General features: G+C 54.8%; 7 protein-coding genes across 7 annotated transcripts; 4 read left to right on the forward strand and 3 right to left on the reverse strand.

Moving 5' to 3' along the window:
• The first annotated feature begins 1390 nt into the window (after window positions 1-1390).
• Window positions 1391-6126, forward strand: B0H65DRAFT_99474 (uncharacterized protein). Its single transcript, XM_062831669.1, has 2 exons — window positions 1391-4674; window positions 4733-6126. The coding sequence occupies exons 1-2, from the start codon at window positions 1524-1526 to the stop codon at window positions 5818-5820; spliced, it is 4239 nt and encodes a 1412-aa protein (XP_062684104.1). The 5' UTR covers window positions 1391-1523; the 3' UTR covers window positions 5821-6126.
• An 849-nt stretch (window positions 6127-6975) lies between these two features.
• B0H65DRAFT_419140 (uncharacterized protein) lies at window positions 6976-10118 on the forward strand (the record flags this gene model as incomplete). Its single annotated transcript, XM_062824189.1, has 2 exons — window positions 6976-9939; window positions 10017-10118. The coding sequence occupies 2 exons, from the start codon at window positions 6976-6978 to the stop codon at window positions 10116-10118; spliced, it is 3066 nt and encodes a 1021-aa protein (XP_062684105.1).
• A 193-nt stretch (window positions 10119-10311) lies between these two features.
• B0H65DRAFT_99528 (putative ubiquitin-conjugating enzyme ubcP3) lies at window positions 10312-11544 on the reverse strand. Its single transcript, XM_062831670.1, has 3 exons — window positions 11529-11544; window positions 10964-11460; window positions 10312-10826 (listed from the first exon to the last, which is right to left on the reverse strand). The coding sequence occupies exons 2-3, from the start codon at window positions 11208-11210 to the stop codon at window positions 10573-10575; spliced, it is 501 nt and encodes a 166-aa protein (XP_062684106.1). The 5' UTR covers window positions 11211-11460; window positions 11529-11544; the 3' UTR covers window positions 10312-10572.
• A 211-nt stretch (window positions 11545-11755) lies between these two features.
• On the forward strand, window positions 11756-14026 carry B0H65DRAFT_99533 (uncharacterized protein). Its single transcript, XM_062831671.1, has one exon. The coding sequence runs from the start codon at window positions 11881-11883 to the stop codon at window positions 13891-13893; it is 2013 nt and encodes a 670-aa protein (XP_062684107.1). The 5' UTR covers window positions 11756-11880; the 3' UTR covers window positions 13894-14026.
• Window positions 14027-14950: 924 nt separating this feature from the next.
• Window positions 14951-15819, reverse strand: B0H65DRAFT_487453 (putative small nuclear ribonucleoprotein SM D3). The gene is made up of 4 exons (XM_062827702.1): window positions 15634-15819; window positions 15513-15573; window positions 15312-15441; window positions 14951-15196 (listed from the first exon to the last, which is right to left on the reverse strand). The coding sequence occupies exons 1-4, from the start codon at window positions 15679-15681 to the stop codon at window positions 15085-15087; spliced, it is 351 nt and encodes a 116-aa protein (XP_062684108.1). The 5' UTR covers window positions 15682-15819; the 3' UTR covers window positions 14951-15084.
• Window positions 15820-17000: 1181 nt separating this feature from the next.
• On the forward strand, window positions 17001-18833 carry B0H65DRAFT_99593 (uncharacterized protein). The gene is made up of 2 exons (XM_062831672.1): window positions 17001-17548; window positions 17599-18833. Exons 1-2 carry the CDS (start codon window positions 17383-17385, stop codon window positions 18801-18803), a joined length of 1371 nt encoding a protein of 456 aa, XP_062684109.1. The 5' UTR covers window positions 17001-17382; the 3' UTR covers window positions 18804-18833.
• A 792-nt stretch (window positions 18834-19625) lies between these two features.
• On the reverse strand, window positions 19626-22209 carry B0H65DRAFT_537068 (uncharacterized protein; the record flags this gene model as incomplete). Its single annotated transcript, XM_062829067.1, has 3 exons — window positions 21917-22209; window positions 20354-21831; window positions 19626-19638 (listed from the first exon to the last, which is right to left on the reverse strand). Exons 1-3 carry the CDS (start codon window positions 21947-21949, stop codon window positions 19626-19628), a joined length of 1524 nt encoding a protein of 507 aa, XP_062684110.1. The 5' UTR covers window positions 21950-22209.
• Window positions 22210-22224: the final 15 nt, after the last annotated feature.

A 22224-nucleotide genomic window follows, 5' to 3' on the forward strand; every position in this document is an offset into this window, starting at 1 on the left:
ACCCGTCACTCCACGTCTCGATGCCCGTTCTCTCCGCTTCTACCGGGCAGTTACGAGCTTCCACTACTTGGACTACTTAAATGTTGTGAACCACGAGGCTCCGAAGCCCCTCTTTCTGTGCACCATATCGAGGGGTCAAGAACATCTAGAATCTCCATGTTATCATATTACCAGCAGTACCTTCCCTTAGTACCCCGTGAAACGCTGACCAAAGGAAAGACTCTAGGCAGGACCGACTGGACACTGGATACTGGCTACAGCTTCCTCACCTCGACCGAAATTCGGGTTGTTTCACCTTCATTCTTGACTTCAAGTTGTCCTTGTTCAGCTGAGCAAACAAGTGCACTCCTTCCTCGAGTTTGGACGATTGCCATTTCCCCCCGATAGCGGATCACCTTGACGTCCCCGCCATCAACTCCATTCGTTCTTGCCAGTCGCCCCAGGTGGAAGTCGAAAACGACCCGCTCACTTATCTCATCTCATTTACACACCGATTTGCGGGCTCCACTCGTTCAAAGAAGCCCGGAAAGTGCAAACGATTCGGACGGCGGAAACAGAGGAAGTCGATACCCACGAGACTGGGTTTTCCTGTGGGTGCCAAATATAATCCACGTTCTACCCTTGACTACTCCAGAAATCCCCGATTTCCAAATTACCCACCCACCAGACCAAGAGTCTCGACCCAGGGGCAGTTCAGCCAGTCATAACAGTCTTCAGTCACCCTCGTCATTAACTGCTCAGCACTGACTGCCGTGCTCTTCTGTCGATCTGGTCGATCTACACGATTGGATTACCTTTCTTGGTCCTTCAGAGATCAAATATATACCTTCTGCTCGGATTATTCGGGCTTTGTAAGTCAACTCTCTTCAAGGTCCGAGATCTTTTTTTTTCCACCGGACCCTCGTTGCTTGGAGGCACTTGCGTTCTTGTCCCCGAGTCAGAGACATGTTGCTTGGTTACAAGTTTCTTTCTCGACTGGCATCATACAATATGTAGCCGCAAGAGGGTGTCTTCTCAAGAAAATTCAAGTTTCCAAACTAACAAATCAGCCACAGACCACACCGGAAATTTTCACGTGAAGACGTTCAGTGGGCAGATTTTGAGCCCCCTTTCTCCTTGAAACTGCAACGGTAGTTCGTATCTTTGACAGAGACGACATCTCGCCTCGCCTTGTGTGGGGGTATCTGTTTTTCCAGGTATGATTTTTCGCGAAGCCCGGTCATTAATCCTTCATGCACCCCCTGGCAACGTGACATAGACCGGAGCAGCCACCCTGATCGAGAGCTGCTGACCCGTGAAGCGTCTCTCTAGAGCTGGCCCTTTCACATTCATTGGATTCCGTTTTTGTCTCCACGAGGCAACAAACACTCTGGACAATCATTATCGCGGGACCTGAAAGACGACAAACGACTCTGCCGACGACGACTGCAAGTAGACGGTGGGATGGCGATGCTCTGAGTTCTGGTTGTTGCTTGCACGAGACTGCAGCTCTTCAACACTGAGGATATTACAAGCAGTTCACCATGGGCGCCTGGGAAACTGAGGATGAGGGGACCGACCCGGTGGTGTCGTTGCCGATCCGCAACCCTTCGATACGCAACCGTTCTCGAAATCAATCCCGAGCTTCGCGCAAATCCAGACGGTCCACCACACCAACGAATAGGTCGGGGAGCTCCTCCCCGCCACCTTTGCCCGTCGATTGGAGCGACAAGGGATCCAAAAGAGCATCCAAAAATATTAGCATAGACGACAACATCGGCATTCTTGACCCACTTGACCCACGAAGATTTACCCCTACGCTTCACGCCAGTCTAGTCTCGGAGATATTGTCTTTGAGACGTGATCAGGAGGAGAATCTTAAAATCATCGAGGGCCTGGAGACGTCGCTGCAAACAACCCGAGAAGAGTCCGAGTCCTTGCAAACGACGCTTTTGAATACTACCAAGGAAAGCCGGTCATTGAAACGCCAACTAGCACTTTTGGAAGGCGGGACCTCTTCTGCATTAGATCAACTGGCCAAAGAGCGCGATGAGGCTGTGGAATCTGCGAACGACACCAAGAAGAGGCTAGAGACCACCCAGAAGAAACTGCGAAACCAGGAGGAGGATATCGAGCGTGTCCATCAGCAATGGACAAAAGAAAAGGATGGGTGGGAGGAGGAGAAGCGGAAGCTTGAGGTCCGTATTCACGTCGCGGAAAGCCGCCTGAAGGTGGTCCTTGATGAGGTGACTGCGTTCCAAGCTGCGCAGACAACCGCTAGCCTTGATCGCCCTAAGAGTGCGGCGGGCAGCGAAACCGGACAAGAAAACGATGGCGCAAGCGTTCGAACTCTCAGCTTGACCAACAGCATCCGGTTCTCTACTGTCAGCGCAATGATGAAGCCGAATGGCAATACCTTGGCAGACGAGCTTGGTTTCGATGGAGACTTCGAGGATGAAAGCGACTACGGAGGCCGTCAGAGTGTCTTGTCTAACCGTGGACACATGCGGACCACGAGCCGTGACAGTGCGTTCGTGCGGTTTTCAAGCCGTGAGAGCGCCCACATGCGAAATGGAAGCCGCGATACCCTTTTCTCCATCAAGACACACCGACGACACCAAAGCACCGAAAGCCTTCTCAGATCTGCTAGCATTAATCGTGGAAAGCTGTCTCTGAACCAGTCCACCCTCGATAGACTGGAAGGCGCCGTGATCAAGGAGGATGAGGAGTTGCAGCCGCAAACACCGAAGCCAACTTACGTCGATACTGGAATCCAATACTCGCCGCCTCCTTCTCCCAAGATTGCACAAATCGAACCTTCGACTCCTCAACCGGCCCTAACCCTTTCTCACCAACTATACGAGAGGCCATCTGATGTTGATAGCCCACCTCGTACCGACACTGAATCTGAGCCAAACCGAAGAAGAAAGAGAGTTCACCTTGGGGGTCCGTTGTCAATCAAGCCACCCAACACACAAAACTTGATGGTGAACGGAACGACGCAAACCATGGCAGAGCCGCTTAGCCCGCCTCGAACACCCAAGTTGCCAGTCCAGGAATCACTGCCCACACCCCAAGCGACGCCATCTACTATGGTAACTTCCTCCACGCAAACCGATATTCCATCTCTTCAGCTGCAGCCACCCGGTGTTGAGTCTCCCTCATACACTATCCCCAGTATCAGCATTATCCCTCCCTCAAGCCGACCTGCGTCACCATGCGAGCCACTCCTGCCGCCCTTATCTAAGGACTTCGGCTGTCAGGTCTCCATGCCTGCTCGTGTGTCTATGCAGTCGACTGCAGTGCAAACGGATGAGATTCGGGTTGACTTGCGGCTGGCTAAGCTCCCCGCCCACTTGCATCCCTCCGCCCTCATCTCTAGACCTGTTTCACCAGCCGTTTCGTCCGTTGATCACCACACCGAGGAACCTAGACAGTTCACACCAGTACCAGGAAACCTGCCACCTCGGAACCCAAGGCGACTGACCAACAAGCCCAGTGTGTCCGAGATCCCATCCTCGCCGCCTATCGCAGCATCCCCGGTTTTGGAAGATATGCATGACACCTATCCTGGGAACAATGATGATGGGCCGCTGTCTCATTATGACGCTCCTATGCGAAGACCGAAACGGATTAGCAGCTTGTTTGCCGGTTTCAATGGACATAGCTCGGACGAGGAAGATTTCATGAATCCGGCGGATCAGAGCGATTCGGAATATTGCACAGCTTTATCTGCTCCAAAGCCCATGACCAATTCTAGCTTTGGCAAGCGTAGCTCTGGAAGCACTGCACAAATGAGCTCACCAGAGCAGACCTTCTCCCAAAGGACCGCTGGAGTACGTAACACTCTTCGCGGACTTGAAGAGGAGGAGAATGACACTCCAGATGTCTTTGACTCTGTCAGCATTTTCCATCAGCGCGATAGCCGCGATTTGAGCCTGGTTCGAACTGCTTCCAGGCGCTCAGGACGATCAACCGCTTCCAAGGCAAATGGCATGCGCAGGGCTGCTCTGATACAGAGCGGCATCGTATCCCACCGTGACTCCTTGGCAAGAACCCCAAGCTTTACTACGGACGCTGCGGAACCGCCATTCCCTATTCCAAAACGTGCTAGTTCGAGGAAGCCTGTTAATACCAGTAGCCCGAGCGAGGGCCGCGGCGTAACTCCTATGAGAAGTAACGAGGGGGGAATTCACAGGCGAGGTTCAAGTCGTGGTCCTTATCGGGCAAACAGCATCCGAAAAGCCCGTCCGCCATCGGCAATCTCGCGTAAGAGAAGCCAGCGGCGCACAAGCCGGTCTCCTCCACCCTTCATGCCCCCAACTCAAGCACCTGACAGCCCTGATTTACCTCCTCTGCCGCGCAACTCTATCAGCAACCCCAAGAAGACAGATCGGTCGCAACGGTCGACAACGATGGCGAACATAGACGATCTGCCAGGTCGGCCTGCGAGTACAAGCTCGAATCAGTCGACGAGTGTGGTTGATGCTATTGCCAAGACGATGGTTGGAGAATGGATGTTCAAATATGTCAGAAGACGGAAGTCGTTTGGCATGACGGACAGGAATGGCGATGACAGCAGCAACGACCGTCACAAGCGATGGGTCTGGATAGCCCCCTATGAGCGCGCGATCCTCTGGAGTAGCAAACAACCTTCATCTGGGAGCGCGCTGTTGGGCAAATCGGGACGCAAATGTAGGTTTCCTTTACACATGCTTTGAACTGACATATGCTAACTTCACTGTGTTTCTAGTGGTCATCCAGTCTGTTCTTGACGTGAAGGACGAGAACCCAGCCCCCAAGGGATCGGGTCCGCTTTTCGACAGATCAATCCTGATTTTGACGCCACAAAGAGCACTGAAATTCACGGCAGTCAATGCTGAACGACACTATCTCTGGTTGACGGCGTTATCGTTCTTGGCTCATTCGAACCAAGCCATTCCCGAGAACCTCGCGGTCCCAGACCCGGACCCGCAGCCTGAGGTGTTCGAGCTGCCTAAGCCCAAGCCGGCGGCCGTACCGCCACCAGTACAGGTGCCCACATCCGTACCGGTTCCTAAGCCCAAGGCGCGAAGACCTATTCGTGATTCTATTCGGTTGACAAAGGCGAAAGCAGCCCTTATCCAAACGGAACATGACAGAAGCTTCCCACTACAAATGGATGAAGACAGTGCCGTGCCCCCAAGCATCCCGACCTTCCGACCTACACTAGCCGAGTCTTGCAACTTTAACCCGGTGGTAATGCACAGTCGTGAAGAGTCGTATGATTCCACCATACCCCCTGCCATTCCTCGCTTCAACGAACGGAACCTGCACCACGCTGCGCTGCACAATCGCAAGCGTAGTAGCACTGGTGGCTATCTTCCACCGCCGATCTCATATCGAGGATTCTCCGGACCGATGGATGGTGGAAGCTCCCATGCGCCGTCTGATAGTACAGCCGGCATGAGTGTTGCCGGCTCGTCCGACATCTTCAGCAATGCTGGAGCACCGAGCGTTATGGGATCTAGCATCCTGGGCTCAAGTGGCATGACATGGGGAACCGGGTCTGTCTCCCGTGTGTCGGAGGCGTCGAGTCGACCTAGTGCTCCCAACTTCTTTGACGCGATTGGAACTGTGCGTATGGAAGCATTCATACAGCCAATGGCCTTCACCAAATACGATGACGACCAAGAGAGCTATCGTTACATGGCCCGCCGCCGAAGCAAGGAGTTCCGAAGGAGACACAGCCGAAGCTGGCAAAGGGACAGCATTCTGAGTGGAAACACTCGGATCACTCTCGGAAGCGATCCCATTGAGGACTATGGGTACGACAGAGACGACCCGTTCAAGGGGTTTTAAGAAGGTTATTTAAAGCATGGTGTTGGAGTTTTATACTCGTTGCCTTTTTTGTGCAACCCATTGCTGGCGCTCATTTATTTCCTTATGTTTATTTTTGTTAAGAGTTCGGAGATGCGGAAAAGTTGACGGCGGACACTTTGTGAGCAGGATAAGACTTTGATTTCTTAAACCATTAACCACCTACAACACCAGGCAGTGGCAAGATTCAAAACGTTAAGAGGACGCAAAGATTTACGGACATTGGAGTCCAACATAACCATAACTTCTAAAAAGGAGTCCCTCGAAAAGGAGGAGGCTGTGGAAGGCAACGGCACAAACACTTACTCCGAATCCTCACATACTCACCACACACCAACCTCATATCTCGTTTATTTTCCTTCTAATTTCATTTCTCATGCATCCACTTGGAGGTTGTTTCTTTATATTATCAAGGCATGTGTATACAACTGTACCTATGTAGTCAACGGCGACGGCGAACATGAAGTTTACAAGCTCATTTGGAGCATTCAAACTCAAACAAGTTTAGGGGGAAATCACCAGCAACCCCGATTCAGGAGGAGGATGGATCCGATCTTAGGATCATAGCCACGATGCGTCCGTTTGTGGACGTTTCAAGGGCAACAGCAAGATAGAAATAGATTACTGTACAAGTTCATTACTTGATCAACTTGCCTTCTCAAATATCCAAGTGACAAGATGTGTTGAAGAGGGCCATCTCGTCTTGTTTCGAGACCGAGGGTTGAAGTCCTAGAGTGTAAAAGTCATGCGCCACACGGGGCATTCAGACAAAGTGTTCCTGTAAGTCCCGGGTATCACCAGCCACGTCATGGCGGGGCCTTTGACGCTGCATTCAGGGGGCAGTGTTGTTTAGGGGCGCATGGGGCGGTTTTGGGTCCCGCAACTCCTGGCCTGGACCCCTGAAAAACGTCCCGCCTGGGCCGCTTAACACTAACCTGGAACCGCATGGCAATCCACCAACATTGGCGAAGTCATCACCAACCTGAACACTCCAAAGTTCCAACTCCCGCTCGCTCTTAGAACAGCCAACTTAATATGATCACCAACTCCGCTTTTGCTTGACCTCTATTGATTCTACTCTTCTTCTTTACGTTTTCTTCCCCATCCAAGCTTCCCTCGGAACTTATCTAATTGACCATGGACGACCTCTCCGGCCTCGACTGGTCCGCGTCCAGCAACAGCAACAGCTCCAAGCCGAATCCCCCCAAGACCACGACGACTCCCGCCTTCACCAGCTTTCCCGCGATCCGCCCGACACCGTCCCCGTTCGCATCCGGCCTTAGCACGCCCGTGTTATCGACTCAGGGCGCCGGCGCGATCGCTCCCAAGTCCAACAACAACCCGTTCTCGAAACCGGCGCAAGACAGCTTCAGCAACCTCGGCAGCCTCGTCAACTTCGGCTCATCCTCCGCCCAGAGCACCGCGAAGCTAAGCCTGAAAGAGCAACAAGAGCGACTGGAGGCCGAACGGCGCAGGAAAGAGGAGGAACGACGACAACAGCTTCAAGCACAATATGGAGGGCTCGATGCGCTGGGACAGCTGGGCAGTGGTGGGAGCAACAGCAGGACGACGTCACCTGCGTTTGGTCTTGGGGGGCCTACGTCGATCCCGTCCCCGGCGATCTCGAGGGTCGCGAGCCCGTTGAACCCGACGACGCTGAACCAGTTGAACATGACAGCGAAGAAGCCGAGCGATTCGGATGACGATCTGTTTGCGGCGTTCAAGGCGGAGACCAAGGTCGATAATGCGAGCCATTACCCCCCGCCGACGGTGTCGAGTCCTCCACCGGTGACGGGCCTGACGGCGAGTGCGCAGCCGAGGTTGGATCTTTCGGATCCATCGGCTTGGGGGGCGGCGAAACCGAGTACACCTGTGCCTGTGCCTGTGCCTGCACCTGCACCTGCTCCGGCGCCGGTTAGTACGACGAACACGGCGTTTGCGGGGCTCGATGATGACGATCCGTTCGGTCTTGGGGAATTTAGTGCGGCAAAGACGAGTGCGCCCCCGCCGGCGCAGTCCGCCCCGGCTTTCGACGACGAGGATGATCTACTAGGCGACCTAGCCAAACCCGTGGACCAGGTAAAGAAGCAACAGCAACAGTTACAACAGCAACAATTACAACAGCAGCAGCAAAGACAGCCACAGCCACAAGCGGCCAGACCATCATTCTCCCAAACGCGAGAGCCAGGCAAGCCCATTGAAGACGACGAGGACTCGTCTTCCTCCGATGATGAACCCGAGCGGCCATCCGACGACCCCTTCGACAGGGCAGTAGCCCAACTAGTCGACTACGGATTTACCCCCGAAAACGCCAGGAGGGGCCTAACGGAGAGCGGCGCCGGTCTAAACGTTCAGGCGGCGGTCAACTGGTTGCTTGACGACGCACATAGGCAGGCGAAGGAGGAGGCTAGGGCTAAGAATGGTGGCGGCGGACAACAGCACACCGGACGAAGCGAGGAACGAGGAGCAAGCCAGTCTCGCGCTGGACGTGGTGGGCAGGGAGGGCCTTCGTGGATGAGGGAGGAACAAGAGCAGCAGGCTGAGAGGTCTAGGAGTAGGGATAACCGGTCGCCGGCTTCTCTAGCTGAGGTGGACTTTGCCAAGACTGCGGCAGCCGTGGGCACGAGTTTGTTCAAGACGGCGAACAGTTTGTGGAAGACGGGGCAGAAGAAGGTGCAAGAGGCTGTGAAGGAGTTCCAGCATGAGGGAGGCGATCCGAACCAGCCCAAGTGGATGAGGGAAGCTGCTGAGTATGAGCAAGGGGGTAGGAGGGCGCAGGCGCCGAATGTTACGGATGAGGCCATGATGTTGGAGGGAGGTGGCCGGCCGGCACGGAGGCCGGAGTCTACGAGAGAACAACGCCCGGCGGAACCCCGGACTGCTAGTAATGGCCCGCAACGGCATGCTTCTCCCGTGCCCCGGTGGCAGCAACAGGCGCCGCCTCCGGCTTCGCTTGATCCACGGTCGAGGCTCAGCAAGCAGGCTATTGAGGAGCAGAGCTCCCAGGCTTATGTCAGTCCTGCGCGCAGAAAGAAGGCCACTCCGCAACCGCAACCGGAAGCTCCTCCGCCAGCACAATTCGAGGATGAGGATCTTCTATTCGGCTCTTCAGGCCCGTCCAAGTCCCAAACCACCACCACCACCACACTTCCTTCCCGACCCGTCGCCAAATCAACCGCACCACCTCCCCCAGCTCCCCGACGCTCTCCCGCTCCTATACAACCCAAACCCGCCGCTCCTCCGCGCCAGATCCCCCCTATCTCCGCCATCGCCCTCCAATCCTCCACCAAGCACCGTCTCGAAGGCACCGCCCACTTCAAGCGGGGCGACTACGCCGCGGCACACACCTCCTACGGCGCCTCCCTCTCCGCCATCCCGTCCATGCACCCGCTCGCCATCCTCCTGCTCTGCAACCGCGCCCTCACCGCGCTCAAAGTCGGCGAACCCCGCCAAGCCGTCCAGGACGCCGACGCCGCCATGGCGCTCATCGGTCCCTCAAAGGGGGAAGGCGAGTCCGTCGAGGTGCAGACGTCCGAACATGGTCCACAAGAGAAGCGGGACATGCGCGACCTCTACGGTAAAGCCCTCACCCGCAAGGCCGAAGCGCTGGAGCAGATGGAGAAGTGGGCGGACGCGGAAAAAGTGTGGCAGAGTGCTGTCGAAGCTGGGTTGGGAGGACAGACGGCGGCGGCGGGGAGACAGAGGTGTCAGAAGGCTTTGGCTCCTAAGCCTGCTGCTGCTGTCTCTGCCCCCGCAGTTAAGAAGCCTTCTTCTGCCCCAGCTCGCCCCCGACCAACGCCCGCCTCCGCGGCGGCAAGTACGAGTCAAAAATCCTCAGAAGCAGTCCAACGTCTCCGTCTAGCCAACCAGGCCGCGGAAAAGGAAGGAAGCGAAAAGTTTGCTCTTGCCGACAAGGTGGATGCGAGGATCGCCAGCTGGCGCGACGGCAAGAAGGATAACTTGCGAGCGCTGCTGGCTAGTTTGGATAATGTGCTGTGGGAGGGGAGCGGGTGGAAGAAGGTCGGGTTGCATGAGTTGGTGGTGGCGAATAAGGTTAAAATTGTTTACATGAAGGCTATTGCGAAGTGTCATCCTGATAAGGTACGTTACCTCTCTGTGGTGTGGATTACGATGGAACTGGGGATAAGGATGGTTGCTAATGTGATTTTACTAAACAGATTCCGACGGATGCGTCGACCGAGGTTAGGATGATTGCTGGAACGGTGTTTGCTACGCTTAATGAGGCTTGGGATAAGTTTAAGAAGGAGAATAATATGTGAGGCGGCATGGTAATGAGTTGATGAGAAAGGGAAGGAGGATAGGAGTTGGAAGCATATATAAGCGTTTGATGCTCAGAGCTGCTTATCGAGTTATGGAAGCTATATCAGAAGGAAAGGGGCGAGCTACAAAGAACCCGGAGAGTTAATAGAGCTAAAGCTGCGTATGCGCTTCAGAGACGGCTGTTCACCTCAAACGGGGAAGGCAAGCAGTGATTATGAATGGGAAGCTCTGTGGTGGAAGAAGAAAGTTCATCATTATTATCCTCAGGAAAACACCATTGCCATGCCATGCTAATAAAAGGTATACCGCAAACCACCCTCTTGCTCAAAGTGCTTTGTCACTCTGAGGCTCTTCACCAATTCTTCACCATCATCCTCTCCTTCTCGTTTCCCCTTAACCAATTCTTCATCCTCCCTCACTCTCCACCCTCTTCTCTTCCCACGTGCCCCATGCCTAAAGCCCCAAACTAGCCCTCACACTCACCTTCACCCTCGTCTCGTATTCGCTCCTCCTCTCCCTCCACATCTTGGCCGCCTCCACGTTCGCCGGACTCTCGTCATTAGGCTCCGCCAACATGCTCATAACCGACAACAAGATCTTCTCGACGGACTGGATAGGTGACCATCTCTCCGAGGCAGTCTCGTAGTGGTTCGGGTCGTCGCCAGGTGGGTGGAGGATCGAGATGCAGACTAGACCTGAGGGGTAGACTGTTTTTGTTTGTTTGTTAGCACCAGTCCTGATTCCTGAGAGGGTGAGGGGGACAGAGGGAGAGAAGCTAGAAAAGGAAGTAAAGAAGGAAAAGGAGGGAAAGTGGTGGAAGGAGGAGAAGCACAAGCATACATACCATTAGGATGAAATACATCCCCCAAGAACTTCATGCTCGGCGGCATGTGCGGGTAATCATTCGGGAACTTGAGTTCTGCGGGAAACACGCCGCCCTCGAAGGGGGTGCCCTCGGGCCCTTGGATCAGGCATTCCCAGTGCAGCAGGTCGTCTTCGGAGATGGGGCCCGCGGTGATGCCTTCCGGCGGGTTGTTGGTTAGGGAGCGGTATTCTTGGAGGAGACGGCGTTGGGCTACGTTGAGGGACATTGCGATGGTGTTTTTGGGTTTGAGTCGAGATTAATGTTTGTTGGGGTCCTCGTATGTCGGGGTTGTGGTGATGGTGATGATCGAGACGCGATGCGGGCTCTGGCCTCTGGGGAGAGTGCCTCGGTATGTAGAGTTATGCGCTTTGGTTGTCGATGTGGAAGTCGCTTATCGTCGCAAACGATTGTTGTGTTGGGTAGGTATATGATAGTGACGGAAGTAGAATGTATTGGTCTACTTCTTGCAGGCTGTTCTTTGTTGTGTTGAAGAAGTCAACACCGGCATGAATCGATGGATGCAGGAGAAGCGCGGAGGACACACCTGCAGCGGGGTTGTCAGCGGCGCAGTTGCTTGACACGTCTGACGTCGGCCGCTCGGATGATTGGGACGACTTGGGAAGCTGCTGCACCACAGAGGGGACATGCCAGGGCCTGGGACCCTTCCAGAAGCCCCTACGGACAGGTACAGCCGGGGGTTTCTAGCGGCCGGGGGGTGCTGTTCTTTCCGGCCGGCAAACCCGAGAGCTTTTTACCGGCCTGTTATCGCAATTGGCTGGTGGTGGTTATCGCATCTGCCGTCCCATCTTCTTGTTTTCGGGTTTGGAAACTCGATGGCTCGTCGTCGACTGGGAGCTACACTCTAGCTTTCCAACCTCCCACCGAGTCAGCCAGCCATGCCGCCAACGCTGGGCCTACGACGGGCTTTACAGAGCCGCGGTCGCGGTCTCGGGTTTGGCCAGCGAACAACACCGTCGTCCGTATGTCTCTTCTGTTCCTTTGCGACTCGGCCTTCCACTCTTCCCACATCGTCACCACTCAACAAGCTCCGGCCGAGGACAAAACAACTTCTAGAAGCTGTCCGACCACGATACCAATCGACCGGCGCCACCCCGCTCCGACCCTTCATAAGCACGTCCTCCGATGCCGTCGATGCCGCCGAACCAATTGATCCCCGCAAAGACCTCGAGAGCGCCCTCCGCGACTTACAAACCCACGCACCCAACTACGTCAATCTCCCGCGCCTCCAGCTCGCCCTGCGCAACCTCAGCCAACAACCCGGCCATGAATCGATACGAGTCGCATTCCTCGGCCTCACCACCGGCGATAAGCCTCAACACACTGCCAGGGAACTTCTCCGCCTCGTTCTCGCCGATCCGCTGAAGTCCGCCGAAACCTGGGAAGCGCAACTCAAGGCCCACGACCCCTCCAAGCCGCTCATCGTACACATCGGCCCTCCCGAGGAGCAAGCCACGCCACTGTCGCTTGCCGCGAGCGAACACGTCATTCCCGAAATCACCGTGCCGTCGCACATCTACAACGATGCCAATCTCGAGATGCTGGTCATGGAGGCCGACTACGCAACCGTCGCGCAGGCGAGCGAAAAGCAGCCCCACGCCTTCGACGACGCCGTCCTCGTGCCCGCCGTCGACACAGCGGCTACCACAGCCGGCCACTCGGCGCCCATCGTCACGCCCGTGCACATGGCCGTGCTGGTAGGCGACGGCGTGCTGGGCGCCGCCTCGATCCTGTCGCTGCCCATCAGCCCCGAGGGCCAAGACACCATCACAGCCGTCGCCAACTTCAAGAAGATCAGCGCCGAAGACAAGGCCGCATGCCCGTCCCTGGTCATCACCAGCGTCGAGTCTGGTGCGCAAGGCCTCGACCTCTTCCGCGAGAGCGCCAGCAACGCCATGAAGTACGAAGCCCTCTGGACCGAGGCCGGCGTGGGACACATCAACAAGTGGCTGCGATCCAACGTGCTCTCGCGGACCGAGCAAGGGGCCACCAAGGCGCCCGTGCGCAAGCTGATCGAGTCCGTCCTGCGCAACGCCAGCGCGGCGCTGCAGGCGGCCGAGCACCGCGACATGAAGATCTCGGTAGAAGGGGGCCCGTCGCCGCTCACGGTCGCGCGCCTGAACCAGGCGCTGGCGGAGTGGGCTCAGGATGCGCACGAGGAGCTGCAGCAGCAGCTGGAGATTGCGTTTGTCGGCGAGGCGTGGAGGCAGATGAACTGGTGGAAGCTGTTTTGGCGGGTGGACGATGTGGGCATGCTGTCGTCCGAGATGGTAGCCCAGCGGTTCTTGCCCGAGGCTGAGAAGCGCTTGATCTTTTTGGCTGGCAGGCTCCACGAGGCGGGTATTACTACTGCTGGCGGGGACAAGCCGGTGACGTACTCTGGTCCGGCGGTGCCACCGTCGTTCCCTGAGGGCGAGAGCAGTGTTGCCACTACTACTACTACTACGGAATCAGAGACCAAGGGAACTTGGCCGGCACATATCCCCTTCACGAGGAACTATCTACAAGCGGAAACCGTTCCAGCTTTGCAAGCGCTGGCGCAGAAGCTCGTGCTACAGTCATCCACATTGGCGGGTGCCACCACGGCGCTTGGCGGCATGTCCTGGCTCTCTGGTTTCGGAATTTACGAGTGCGGAGCCATCGCCGCGCTGGGTATTGCGTTGAGCTTGAGGGGCTTGCAGAGGAGGTGGGAGAAGGCGAGAGATTTCTGGGAGGGTGAGGTCCGTGAGGAGGGACGCAAGGCCGTTCGCGCGACCGAGGCCAGCATTGCTGAGTTGCTGGATAGCGTTTCCCCTGAGGTCCCCGAGGATGTGGCGGTTGAGCTGGAGGAGCTGAAGGAAGCCAAGAGTGCCCTCAAGCGGGCCGAGGAAGCGCTTGCGAGGTTGAAGTAGAAATGATGAAGAGATGCAACAGATGCTCAAAAAGGGATCATACCAACCTACTGACTCAAGTTTTTTCCTTCTTGTGCTTATTTTCCCCACTGCCCTATCCTGTCTGTTAGTCCCTTAGGTGGGTATCCTGACGATAACCCCCTCCGATCCAACCAACCCTTTAACCAGCCACCTGTTGTATATATAGTCTACACCATTTACTCTCACCCGGAGGAGGACTGTTGCAAGCTCATCTCATGCAAGCCGCACACTTAGGGACAGGCGGATTACAACCGGACACAACAGATCAACTGGGCCACACTCCATGTATCATTAAGAAATCCGAGGGGAAAAAAAAAGGGGCACTGGACTTTTGTGGTAGATGTCTAAACTGTCAGCGTAAGCTGAGGATGGGATGCGTTGTGCGTACAACAACAAAATAGACAAAGACGATACGTACCCTGTCTATGCTAGAGCCAGGGCTAGAGGTTTCGCTTGTGGTGCGGTCCATCCGATTCAATCCATGTTGTGCTTGCTCCCTGGGCAAGGAATTCAAAGCCGGATGAGCTCTAAGGCGAGCTGCTGGTTCGCTTTTCGCGTCCTGGCTAGGTGCCATGGTGATGAAGCCGGGTTTTCGTTGCGTGCTGACTGACGGGTAGCGGCTGTTGCCCCGACCGACCATTTTCGTCCAGCTGGCGGAGCGTGTGAAAAACCCCTGGAAGCAGGACACGCCACGCTTCCCCCATGATCATCGCTTTGCAGCAGGCGAATACTTGTAGGCTGGCTGGCCTGGCGTCCTCCAACTCACTGTTCGTCCCAGACTCCCAGCCCTGCGACCCCAGCCCTCACTCCGGTAGTCCCTTCTCAACTCTAACCAGCCTCAACACACCCACCCTCCCTATCCCTCCTGTTCCTTCCTTTATACGGGCATCCAAGCTTTCGCATCACATTTTTTCTCTTCCCATCCATCTTGCTGCTGCCCCCTCTTCTTCGTGGAAAAGAAATCGAAGTTTGCTTTATTGTCGTCCCCCAAACGCCTAAAAAATATCAAAATAACGGTGGTTGTCGTTGCGCGCGGAAAAAAAAAAAAAAAAAAGAACCATAATACGCCGATTATTGTGCCCCAACATTGCATTTGTGTTGTGATTTTAATGTTTCTCGGTCTGGGTCTGGTTTTTGATGAGTTTGACGACGGGCGGCGTCGTCGTCTCCTTATCTGGCGCCGCCACGACCACCGGCGCGCGCCCTACTGACTGTCGCACGACCGCGGGCGAGACCGACACCGCGGCCGCGGACGTTGCGGGAGCGGAACATGGGGGCGTTCCTGTGGAAAAGAGAAAGCGTTAGCTTAGGCTTAGTCTGGTCTAGGACTTGGGATTTGGGGCTTTTCTTGGGAAGCGATTGGAGGAGATCGCAGCGGGTAGCAGTGATGGCCGTACCTCAACATATCCGGCACAATGAAGAATCGCACATGACTGCCGCGGATGTAGACTTGTTCGAGATGGCTGACGCGCCCGTCGCGGGCTGTGACGGTGATGTCCTTGAGCTGGACGTTCATGTTGTCCTCGGCTGTTTGGGGGGAGAAGCGCATGAGTTAGCATGGTTGGACAGTTTGGAAGATTGATTGGGAAAAGCAGTACCTTCAATAAGCTTGCCACGGTAGGTCTGGCCGGAGGTGATCTCGAGAGTGACGATATGACCCTGTTGGACAGGAGTAGTTGGTTAGCTTATGGCAACTGGCAACAAATGGTCTTTACTAACCTGAGCCTCGTTGAGAAGCTTGATAGGGATACCAATTGTAGAAGTCATGTTGGCGGCTGTGTGATTACGTCGTGGGGTTGGTTGTTTGTGGAAGGGCCTTGGTGGTTTTAGACTTTGGATGGTATGCCGTAAGTACAGGCGACTCGGTTCGCGATGATAGTGGATGCTATCAGTTGCCTTGACGTGAACGCGGCAGCCCTGTCAGCCCGGTGCTGCTGGGAATTTCGTCGGAGAACCTTGGTCGTCTCCAACCAGCGTTGGCAGCTGACGAACAGCTGGCAAGCCTCCAAAGGTAAGGTACGAACCGGACATTCCACTTGAGGTCCTTCAAAGTGTGGAGGTTTCCCCACACGCCTCTTCTGCGCTGTCCCCGCATTCAGTGAAACATGGTCTCACATTCAGTCATCGCTCATCAGTCTCCGAATTAAGTGATGGATATCAAAAACATCGTCATCATCACTGACTTTTAACCCATTGACATTAGCTGACCGGCCTGTTGTCATACGCTTGTGCTCAGTCAAAGTATAAAATTGTCTGGTCCAGCACTTCGAACTCCGTTATCGCTCAACTTTCCCGGTTCATGTTCCGAGTCGTCGCATAATGGCGGCCGTCATGGGATTGTCCAACGCATTGAACACAGCATCCCCAACCTTTTTCTAAACGAGGCCTTCTCCGATGTTCTATACGCTGAATTGTGTGCGGTCCTTCGGGTCCTCAATATCACCCGCGCCCCCGAATATTGGTCTCCGATGTTCCAACAAGCCAACCGTTGACGAGCATCTCCCACCTTCTCGACGGCAAGGACGGGACATGATGCAGGACAGAAAACGCTCTCGACGCTCTCCAGACTTCCTGCACGCGCCCCGAGATATGCCGTACTCGTTAATCATGCCTCCGTCCTCGCTCCCTGTCTGCCACGACCACGGCTTGCACGGCTACGTTGTCCAGCGAGTAAGGGTCATCCTGTCCCATTTTCAAACGTAGTGACGGGCTGGCCGAGTGGGCCGTCGGCCAATTGCTGTGTTGTCAGCTTGATGCCCAAACCTTTTGATAAAACCCCACGAACCGCCCCGGCACCACTGAATGGGTGAGGAGACGGTCTCAAAGTCGAGCTGCGGCAAGTGGGTTTGGCGTGGACTGATCTTCCATAGCATTGGCTGTTATAGGCTGCATTGCATGTGCATCGAGACCATGGTCTGTCTGCATCTGTGGTTGCTCCGAGTTTTCTGTGTTCAGAGGTCTCTCCACCCTCTTTTTATCTCTCTGTGTGAGCTGGATCGTGTGGTGATGGTGCGGTACTAGCAAGCTTTTTACAAGCTCAACGGCGGCTTCGGTTGCATCCCACCTCCCACCATCATGTCCTGGTGCTGTCCCTGATTGGACGTCTCACCACTTTCCAGGAGGTGTCTGCCAACTTCTAGCGCTGGACGCTACATGACATCTCACAGTTCCGAGTGGAAAATTCTTGTCTGGTCACTCCATCAGTTTCGGTAATTGAGGAGTTTACCCCTGGTGATGTGGGCTTCCCGTCTCCTACTTATGCCCGTCCGTCTCCCAGAGTGGGATCGGTTCGTTTTGTCACAAGATCCTTTTCTTGTGAATTGGACTACGTGGTCCTGTCAAACCGAGATCGCATCATCTTGAAGGTCGTATTGCCCCTGGCTTTCTTACACAAGGGCATCGTACCTGCTTTAGTCAACCCGAGGCCCACTTCTTCACGTCTCAAGGTATTGTCTTGTCTTCGTCATAATGCCAGGAAGGCATCGCGCCTATACCACCGAGCACCCGGCGAAGGGCTTCAAGTGGTTCCCATGGAAGCGGGAAAAGAAAATGGTGGTCGAGCCTGTGGTGTGGTCAGATTGGGTGTCAAGTGAAGATGGAACCTACTTCTATCGAGCCAGGAAATTGGCTGACGGTAAGCCCTTCACAAGCCTTCCTTGTTGGACCCCAGCTGATTTTTTGCAGGCACTTGGGGAGATTATGAATACACAGAGGGTTACTACATGGGAGGTTATGCGGGAGGGTATGCGGATGGGTATGCGGGAGGCATTGAGATACCCGAGGAGAAGGAATACCACCCGGCAGTTGCGGTCAGCCCTTGGAAACTTCCCGGAGAACCCGTTGCGATTATGCCAGAGAGTCCCGAGGTCATGGAGGATCCAGAACCTAGGTACGCGGAGATCGCAGAGTCAGAGCCCATTGGAGAATTCTCGGCCGCCGATGAGGAGGAACAACACCAAGGCACCACCACCAACGCCACCTCAGTCTCGGGTGATGATGTCTCCGAAAGGTTGTCAGAAGATGATGGCTATCGTGAAAGCGAGCCCTTGCCAACCGTACAAGAAGCGGAACCCATGGTCTTCACTCGCGAACCAGAACCCATTCGGCCCTTATCTCCCGTCCCATCGCTACGACGAGAGTACAAACCAAGGCGTAGACATACAACCGGGGCTGACACGGCCGTCCCATCCTCGCACCACCGCCCACGACTCCCCCAACGCCATACCTTCAGCGAAGGCCAAAAGGAAGGCCACAAAGACAGCCACGACCATCACCACCACAGACGCACCAAGAGCCACGACCCGAACCACAAACAACCACTCCTCTTCTCCATCTTCTACGCAGTAACCAAAACCCACGCCGGCCCCCAAACTCGGCGCATGCCCTCCTCCTCACCCCATCGATCCTCCACACCTGGAAAATCAACACGCACCTCCGGTACCCGCCCCTCAACCGCCACATCCTCCTCCTCCTCCCGCGCCCCCTCCGTTTCAGTAGGCAAGCATCAAGACAACAGCAGCACCAAAGTCGCCGTCCCAAAAACATCCACCCAGAAACCATCACCAACAACAACAAAAAAGCCACCGGTGGTCACGACGAAACAAACAACAAAACCGAAAAAGCCGCCGGTACCCACAGCAAGCGAGACCACCGTCGTCGTGCCCCTCGATACGGGCGTGCCGAGTGTGATTGCACCGCCGGGAAAAGCGACCATCACCAAGACCAAGAAGTTCAACTCCAAGATCAAGAGCGAGAAGGAGATGAAGGTGGATAGCAAGAAGATGATTAAGGGGTGGTTGGCGGGGATGGAGCCTGGGGCGGAAGAAGAAAAGAAGATGAAGGGCAAGAGTAGTGGTGGGAAGGAGAGGGGGAGGAGGATGACGAAGTGATGGACTGGGTTTTGAAAGGGGATGATGGGGTTTGTTGAGGGGCAGCAAACTGGCTGATGATTAAATGATTATGAGCTTATGAGGTGTTACGAGGACATTACGAGGCAATGATAATAGAGGGAAGGACGGACGGAAAGAGGGGGGGAATGCATAAAGGCTGTTGGGAGTTTTATCGTGTTTTGCATTTGTTTTTGTTTGTTTTCTTTTCGTTAACCACTCACTCCTCCTCAAAGGCATGGATGGCAGCCGGCAAGGCTACATGGGCACGGAGCGGTGGAAGTCTAGTTCGGTCCTAGACCCGGTCTGGTCCTATCCACTTTACCCGTATGGCCGTCAAGGAACATCGGAACTCGGAAGGAGCTAAAACAAGAGCAAGAGCAAGAGCAAGAGCAAGAGCAAGAGCAAGAGCAAGAGCAAGAGCAAGAGGAGAAATGGTCCTTATCATCATTGGGTTTGAGCAGGATATAGCGACGTTGAAGGGCGAAGGGCCGGCATATAGTCTACATGCTCGGTCCTCCTGTCAATGACGTCTTCTTGGTCCCCGATGAGGTCGGTTGAGCTTCTCTTCTTTTTTTTCTTGTGGAGCAAATGCTGGAGAGTTCCGGTGGTTTTGGTGGCTGTGGTTGTTGGTTGTGGGAATGGTTGACTGGGTACGCATAACCTGTTTCCTCTCCTATATTGGACAACAGGCACGAGATAGGTTGAGCGTGCAACGTGTGTTTCATTGTTGTTTACTTGGTTCAGGGATAGAATCGACAATGAAAGGTAATGACCAGATACCACTGTAATAAAATGCTTGTCTTTTATTATATAACGCTGGCTTCAGACCAAGCATCTACCGATTGATATATTCAGGTGTGGAAAGATATATAGCAAGCCGCTACCTGAAGCTCTGCTCATTTGGCTCTTCATTTTGCTCTTCATTTGGCTCTCCACATTTCCTTTCACCTACTCTTCACCTGCTCTTCAGCTTCTCTTCACGTTTCTTTTTAAATTCTCTTCACCTATCACTTTAAGTCTTCTTCACCTATTTATTACCTATTCTTTACCTCTCTTTTTACGTTTCTTTTTAAATTCTTTTTATTTATTATTTTAGGTCTTCTTTACCTATTTATTACCTATTCTTTACCTTTCTCTTCACTTCTCTCTTCACCTCTCTTTTCACCTCTCTTTCGCTTTCTCTTTACTTATCTTTTTACCTTCTTCACCCCCTCAACCCCCTTTCCACCCCCTCTTCAACCCTCAATCCTCATTCCTGGGTCCTCCTCTTAACCCCCTCCCTCTCACACCACTCCTCATCACTCATCCGAAACCAATCCGCCACGCACATCATGCCCGCCCACAAATCGCACTGAATCACCAAATGGACCATCTCCAATCCCAACGCATTAAACATCCTCCCCACCGAAAACGCATCCATGAACCCCAAACCATGAAACGCCACGTCCAACGCCGCCCCCTCCAACCCCATGCGCCTCGCCATATACGGCCTCGCCAGTCCCAACAAAGCCAAGCTCTCAAACGGCGTCATCATCGTCCTCGCGGCACACAGTCCCAACGCTCCCGCAGCGAGGACGTGCGGCAGGCGGGTGAGGCCGTTGTCTCTGTAGAGGGGGGCGTCCAAGCCTAGGGTTGTGCTATTATTGGTAACTGTCTGTTGCGAGTTCCGGTTCGAGCCAGAAGAGTTGTCAGGCACGTTAGGCCTCAACTCGGCGGCCCAGACCGCTGCTCCCGGGGGGATCGGAGCCGAGTCGCTGGTGGCGGAGTCGCTGGTGTCGACGTCGAAGGTGATTAGGGTCGGGTTGACGTGCTCGGTTTCTTCGTCGTCGTCGCTGAGGAAGGGGGCTTCGTCGGCTGTTGCTGCTGGGGATTGAGACTGGGATTGGGATTGGGATTGGGATTGGGATTGGCTGTTGCCGGGAGTGCCGGGGCCGGGACCACTGACGGAGATGGTGCTTTGTCGGCGCAGGGTGCCGTCGGGGGGAGGACCGGTGGGGAGGGCGTCGTTGGTTGGAAGGGTGTCGGAGGGGGCGTGGACCATTTCCCAGCCTGCTTCGATTGCGTTTGCGCTTGCGGCCTGTTGTTGCTGCTGTTGTGTTGGTGTCGGTGTTCGTGGTTGGATTTCCTGTCGTTGCTGCTGTTGAGGTTGTTGCTCTTCTGGTGTGGGAGTAGGTGGGTTGTATGTTCCACTAGGCGGCTGTAAATAGGGGACTACCTCCTTAAGGGTCCTCCTCCTGCTGAAGTTGATGGGTTTGGGCAAGCGTCTCTGGATCTTCCGCCTAAGTGACCAGACGAGCCTGGCGTATGTCTTTGAGAAGAACCAGTAGCCGGCAAAAGGGGCGACACCGGCGACGAGGGCGCCGAGCCAGCTGATGATGCTTCCAGGGGTAAACGAGGATGGGAGCTTTGGTAGGAAGATTGGAGAGTCATAGCAGCCGGGAATGAAGAAGCCTAGGGTAGGAACCCATCTCGAAGTGTTGACTAGGCCGGTTCGTTGCATGAAGACAAAGATGTCTAGGTGCAAGTTGACCCATGCGAACACGTACTTGACCCAGGGGTATTCTGGCATGTCGAATCCAGCAAAACTATCGCTTAGGACATAGGACGGTAGCCCAGCCCAGATATACTCTCCCCATGACTGCTGGCTTCTGTGGAAGTAGAATAGGCGAGAGAACGGGACGTGGGCAGAGTCCTTGTACAGCAAGATGCGCTGCCTCAGGCCGTTGACTCCCCAGACACCGACGGTGGCCAACACCTCGCCAGTGAGGAACAGCTTCCTGCCGATTCCATCTTCGTAGTACTGATGCTTAGTGGCCGCATCGTATAGAGCCTGGGCCTCATTAATGCCACTGTCCGGTTCCGCAACGCCAATGACCAGCATAACCTCGTTGTGAGAGCGGATGATGTCTCTGTTAATGCGCCGTGTCTCCGGGTTCACTGGCCGTCCTCGATCATCATACAACTGCTCTGGTGCCCCGGGTTGAGGCTCACCAGTGCCCTCAGCCACCTCATCGTAGGGAGAGCGGCCCTGTGGTTGGTATTAGACTCAAGGCGATGTACATGGAAGTTGTAGTCCTAAAGTCTTGCATCGGATGACAAGACGGATGACTTACAAGGGCCTGTGATGTCAGAGGACCCAGCCGCATAGTGAAAGGGTCAACTGGATTCAGGAAATGTTTGTGGTTTGCTATCCGGCATTTGCCAAGATGGTTATGTGTGCATTACACGGTGAAGTCTGACCAGTTGCTGGCCATCCTCGTGTCACGAATTCCGTGCCAGGGACTGTGTTGAGTGAAGATTGTGGTGGTACAGTTGATGAGTGATGGAGACAGTTGATGTTGGTGGGGGAGCTTGTGGAACACAGAAAGCCGAGGGGTCAGTGTGCCATGTCCCGGTCATGCTCCAGTGCTTCAGTGTGGTT

The sequence above is a fragment of the Neurospora tetraspora genome (assembly GCF_033439725.1).
Source record: "Neurospora tetraspora strain CBS 560.94 chromosome Unknown B0H65scaffold_2, whole genome shotgun sequence".
Lineage (NCBI taxonomy): Eukaryota > Fungi > Ascomycota > Sordariomycetes > Sordariales > Sordariaceae > Neurospora > Neurospora tetraspora.

Coding starts and splice junctions, on each gene's coding strand:
- B0H65DRAFT_99474 (XM_062831669.1), top strand. CDS start 1,524: ATGGGCGCCTGGGAAACTGAGGATGAGGGGACCGACCCGGTGGTGTCG. Junction 4,675..4,732: donor GGGCAAATCGGGACGCAAAT/GTAGGTTTCCTT, acceptor CTGTGTTTCTAG/TGGTCATCCAGTCTGTTCTT.
- B0H65DRAFT_99528 (XM_062831670.1), bottom strand. CDS start 11,210: ATGTCCCTCAACGTAGCCCAACGCCGTCTCCTCCAAGAATACCGCTCC. Junction 10,827..10,963: donor GGATGTATTTCATCCTAATG/GTATGTATGCTT, acceptor AAACAAAAACAG/TCTACCCCTCAGGTCTAGTC.
- B0H65DRAFT_99533 (XM_062831671.1), top strand. CDS start 11,881: ATGCCGCCAACGCTGGGCCTACGACGGGCTTTACAGAGCCGCGGTCGC.
- B0H65DRAFT_487453 (XM_062827702.1), bottom strand. CDS start 15,681: ATGACTTCTACAATTGGTATCCCTATCAAGCTTCTCAACGAGGCTCAG. Junction 15,574..15,633: donor AGCTTCTCAACGAGGCTCAG/GTTAGTAAAGAC, acceptor CCTGTCCAACAG/GGTCATATCGTCACTCTCGA. Junction 15,197..15,311: donor ATTGTGCCGGATATGTTGAG/GTACGGCCATCA, acceptor TCTTTTCCACAG/GAACGCCCCCATGTTCCGCT.
- B0H65DRAFT_99593 (XM_062831672.1), top strand. CDS start 17,383: ATGCCAGGAAGGCATCGCGCCTATACCACCGAGCACCCGGCGAAGGGC. Junction 17,549..17,598: donor AGCCAGGAAATTGGCTGACG/GTAAGCCCTTCA, acceptor GATTTTTTGCAG/GCACTTGGGGAGATTATGAA.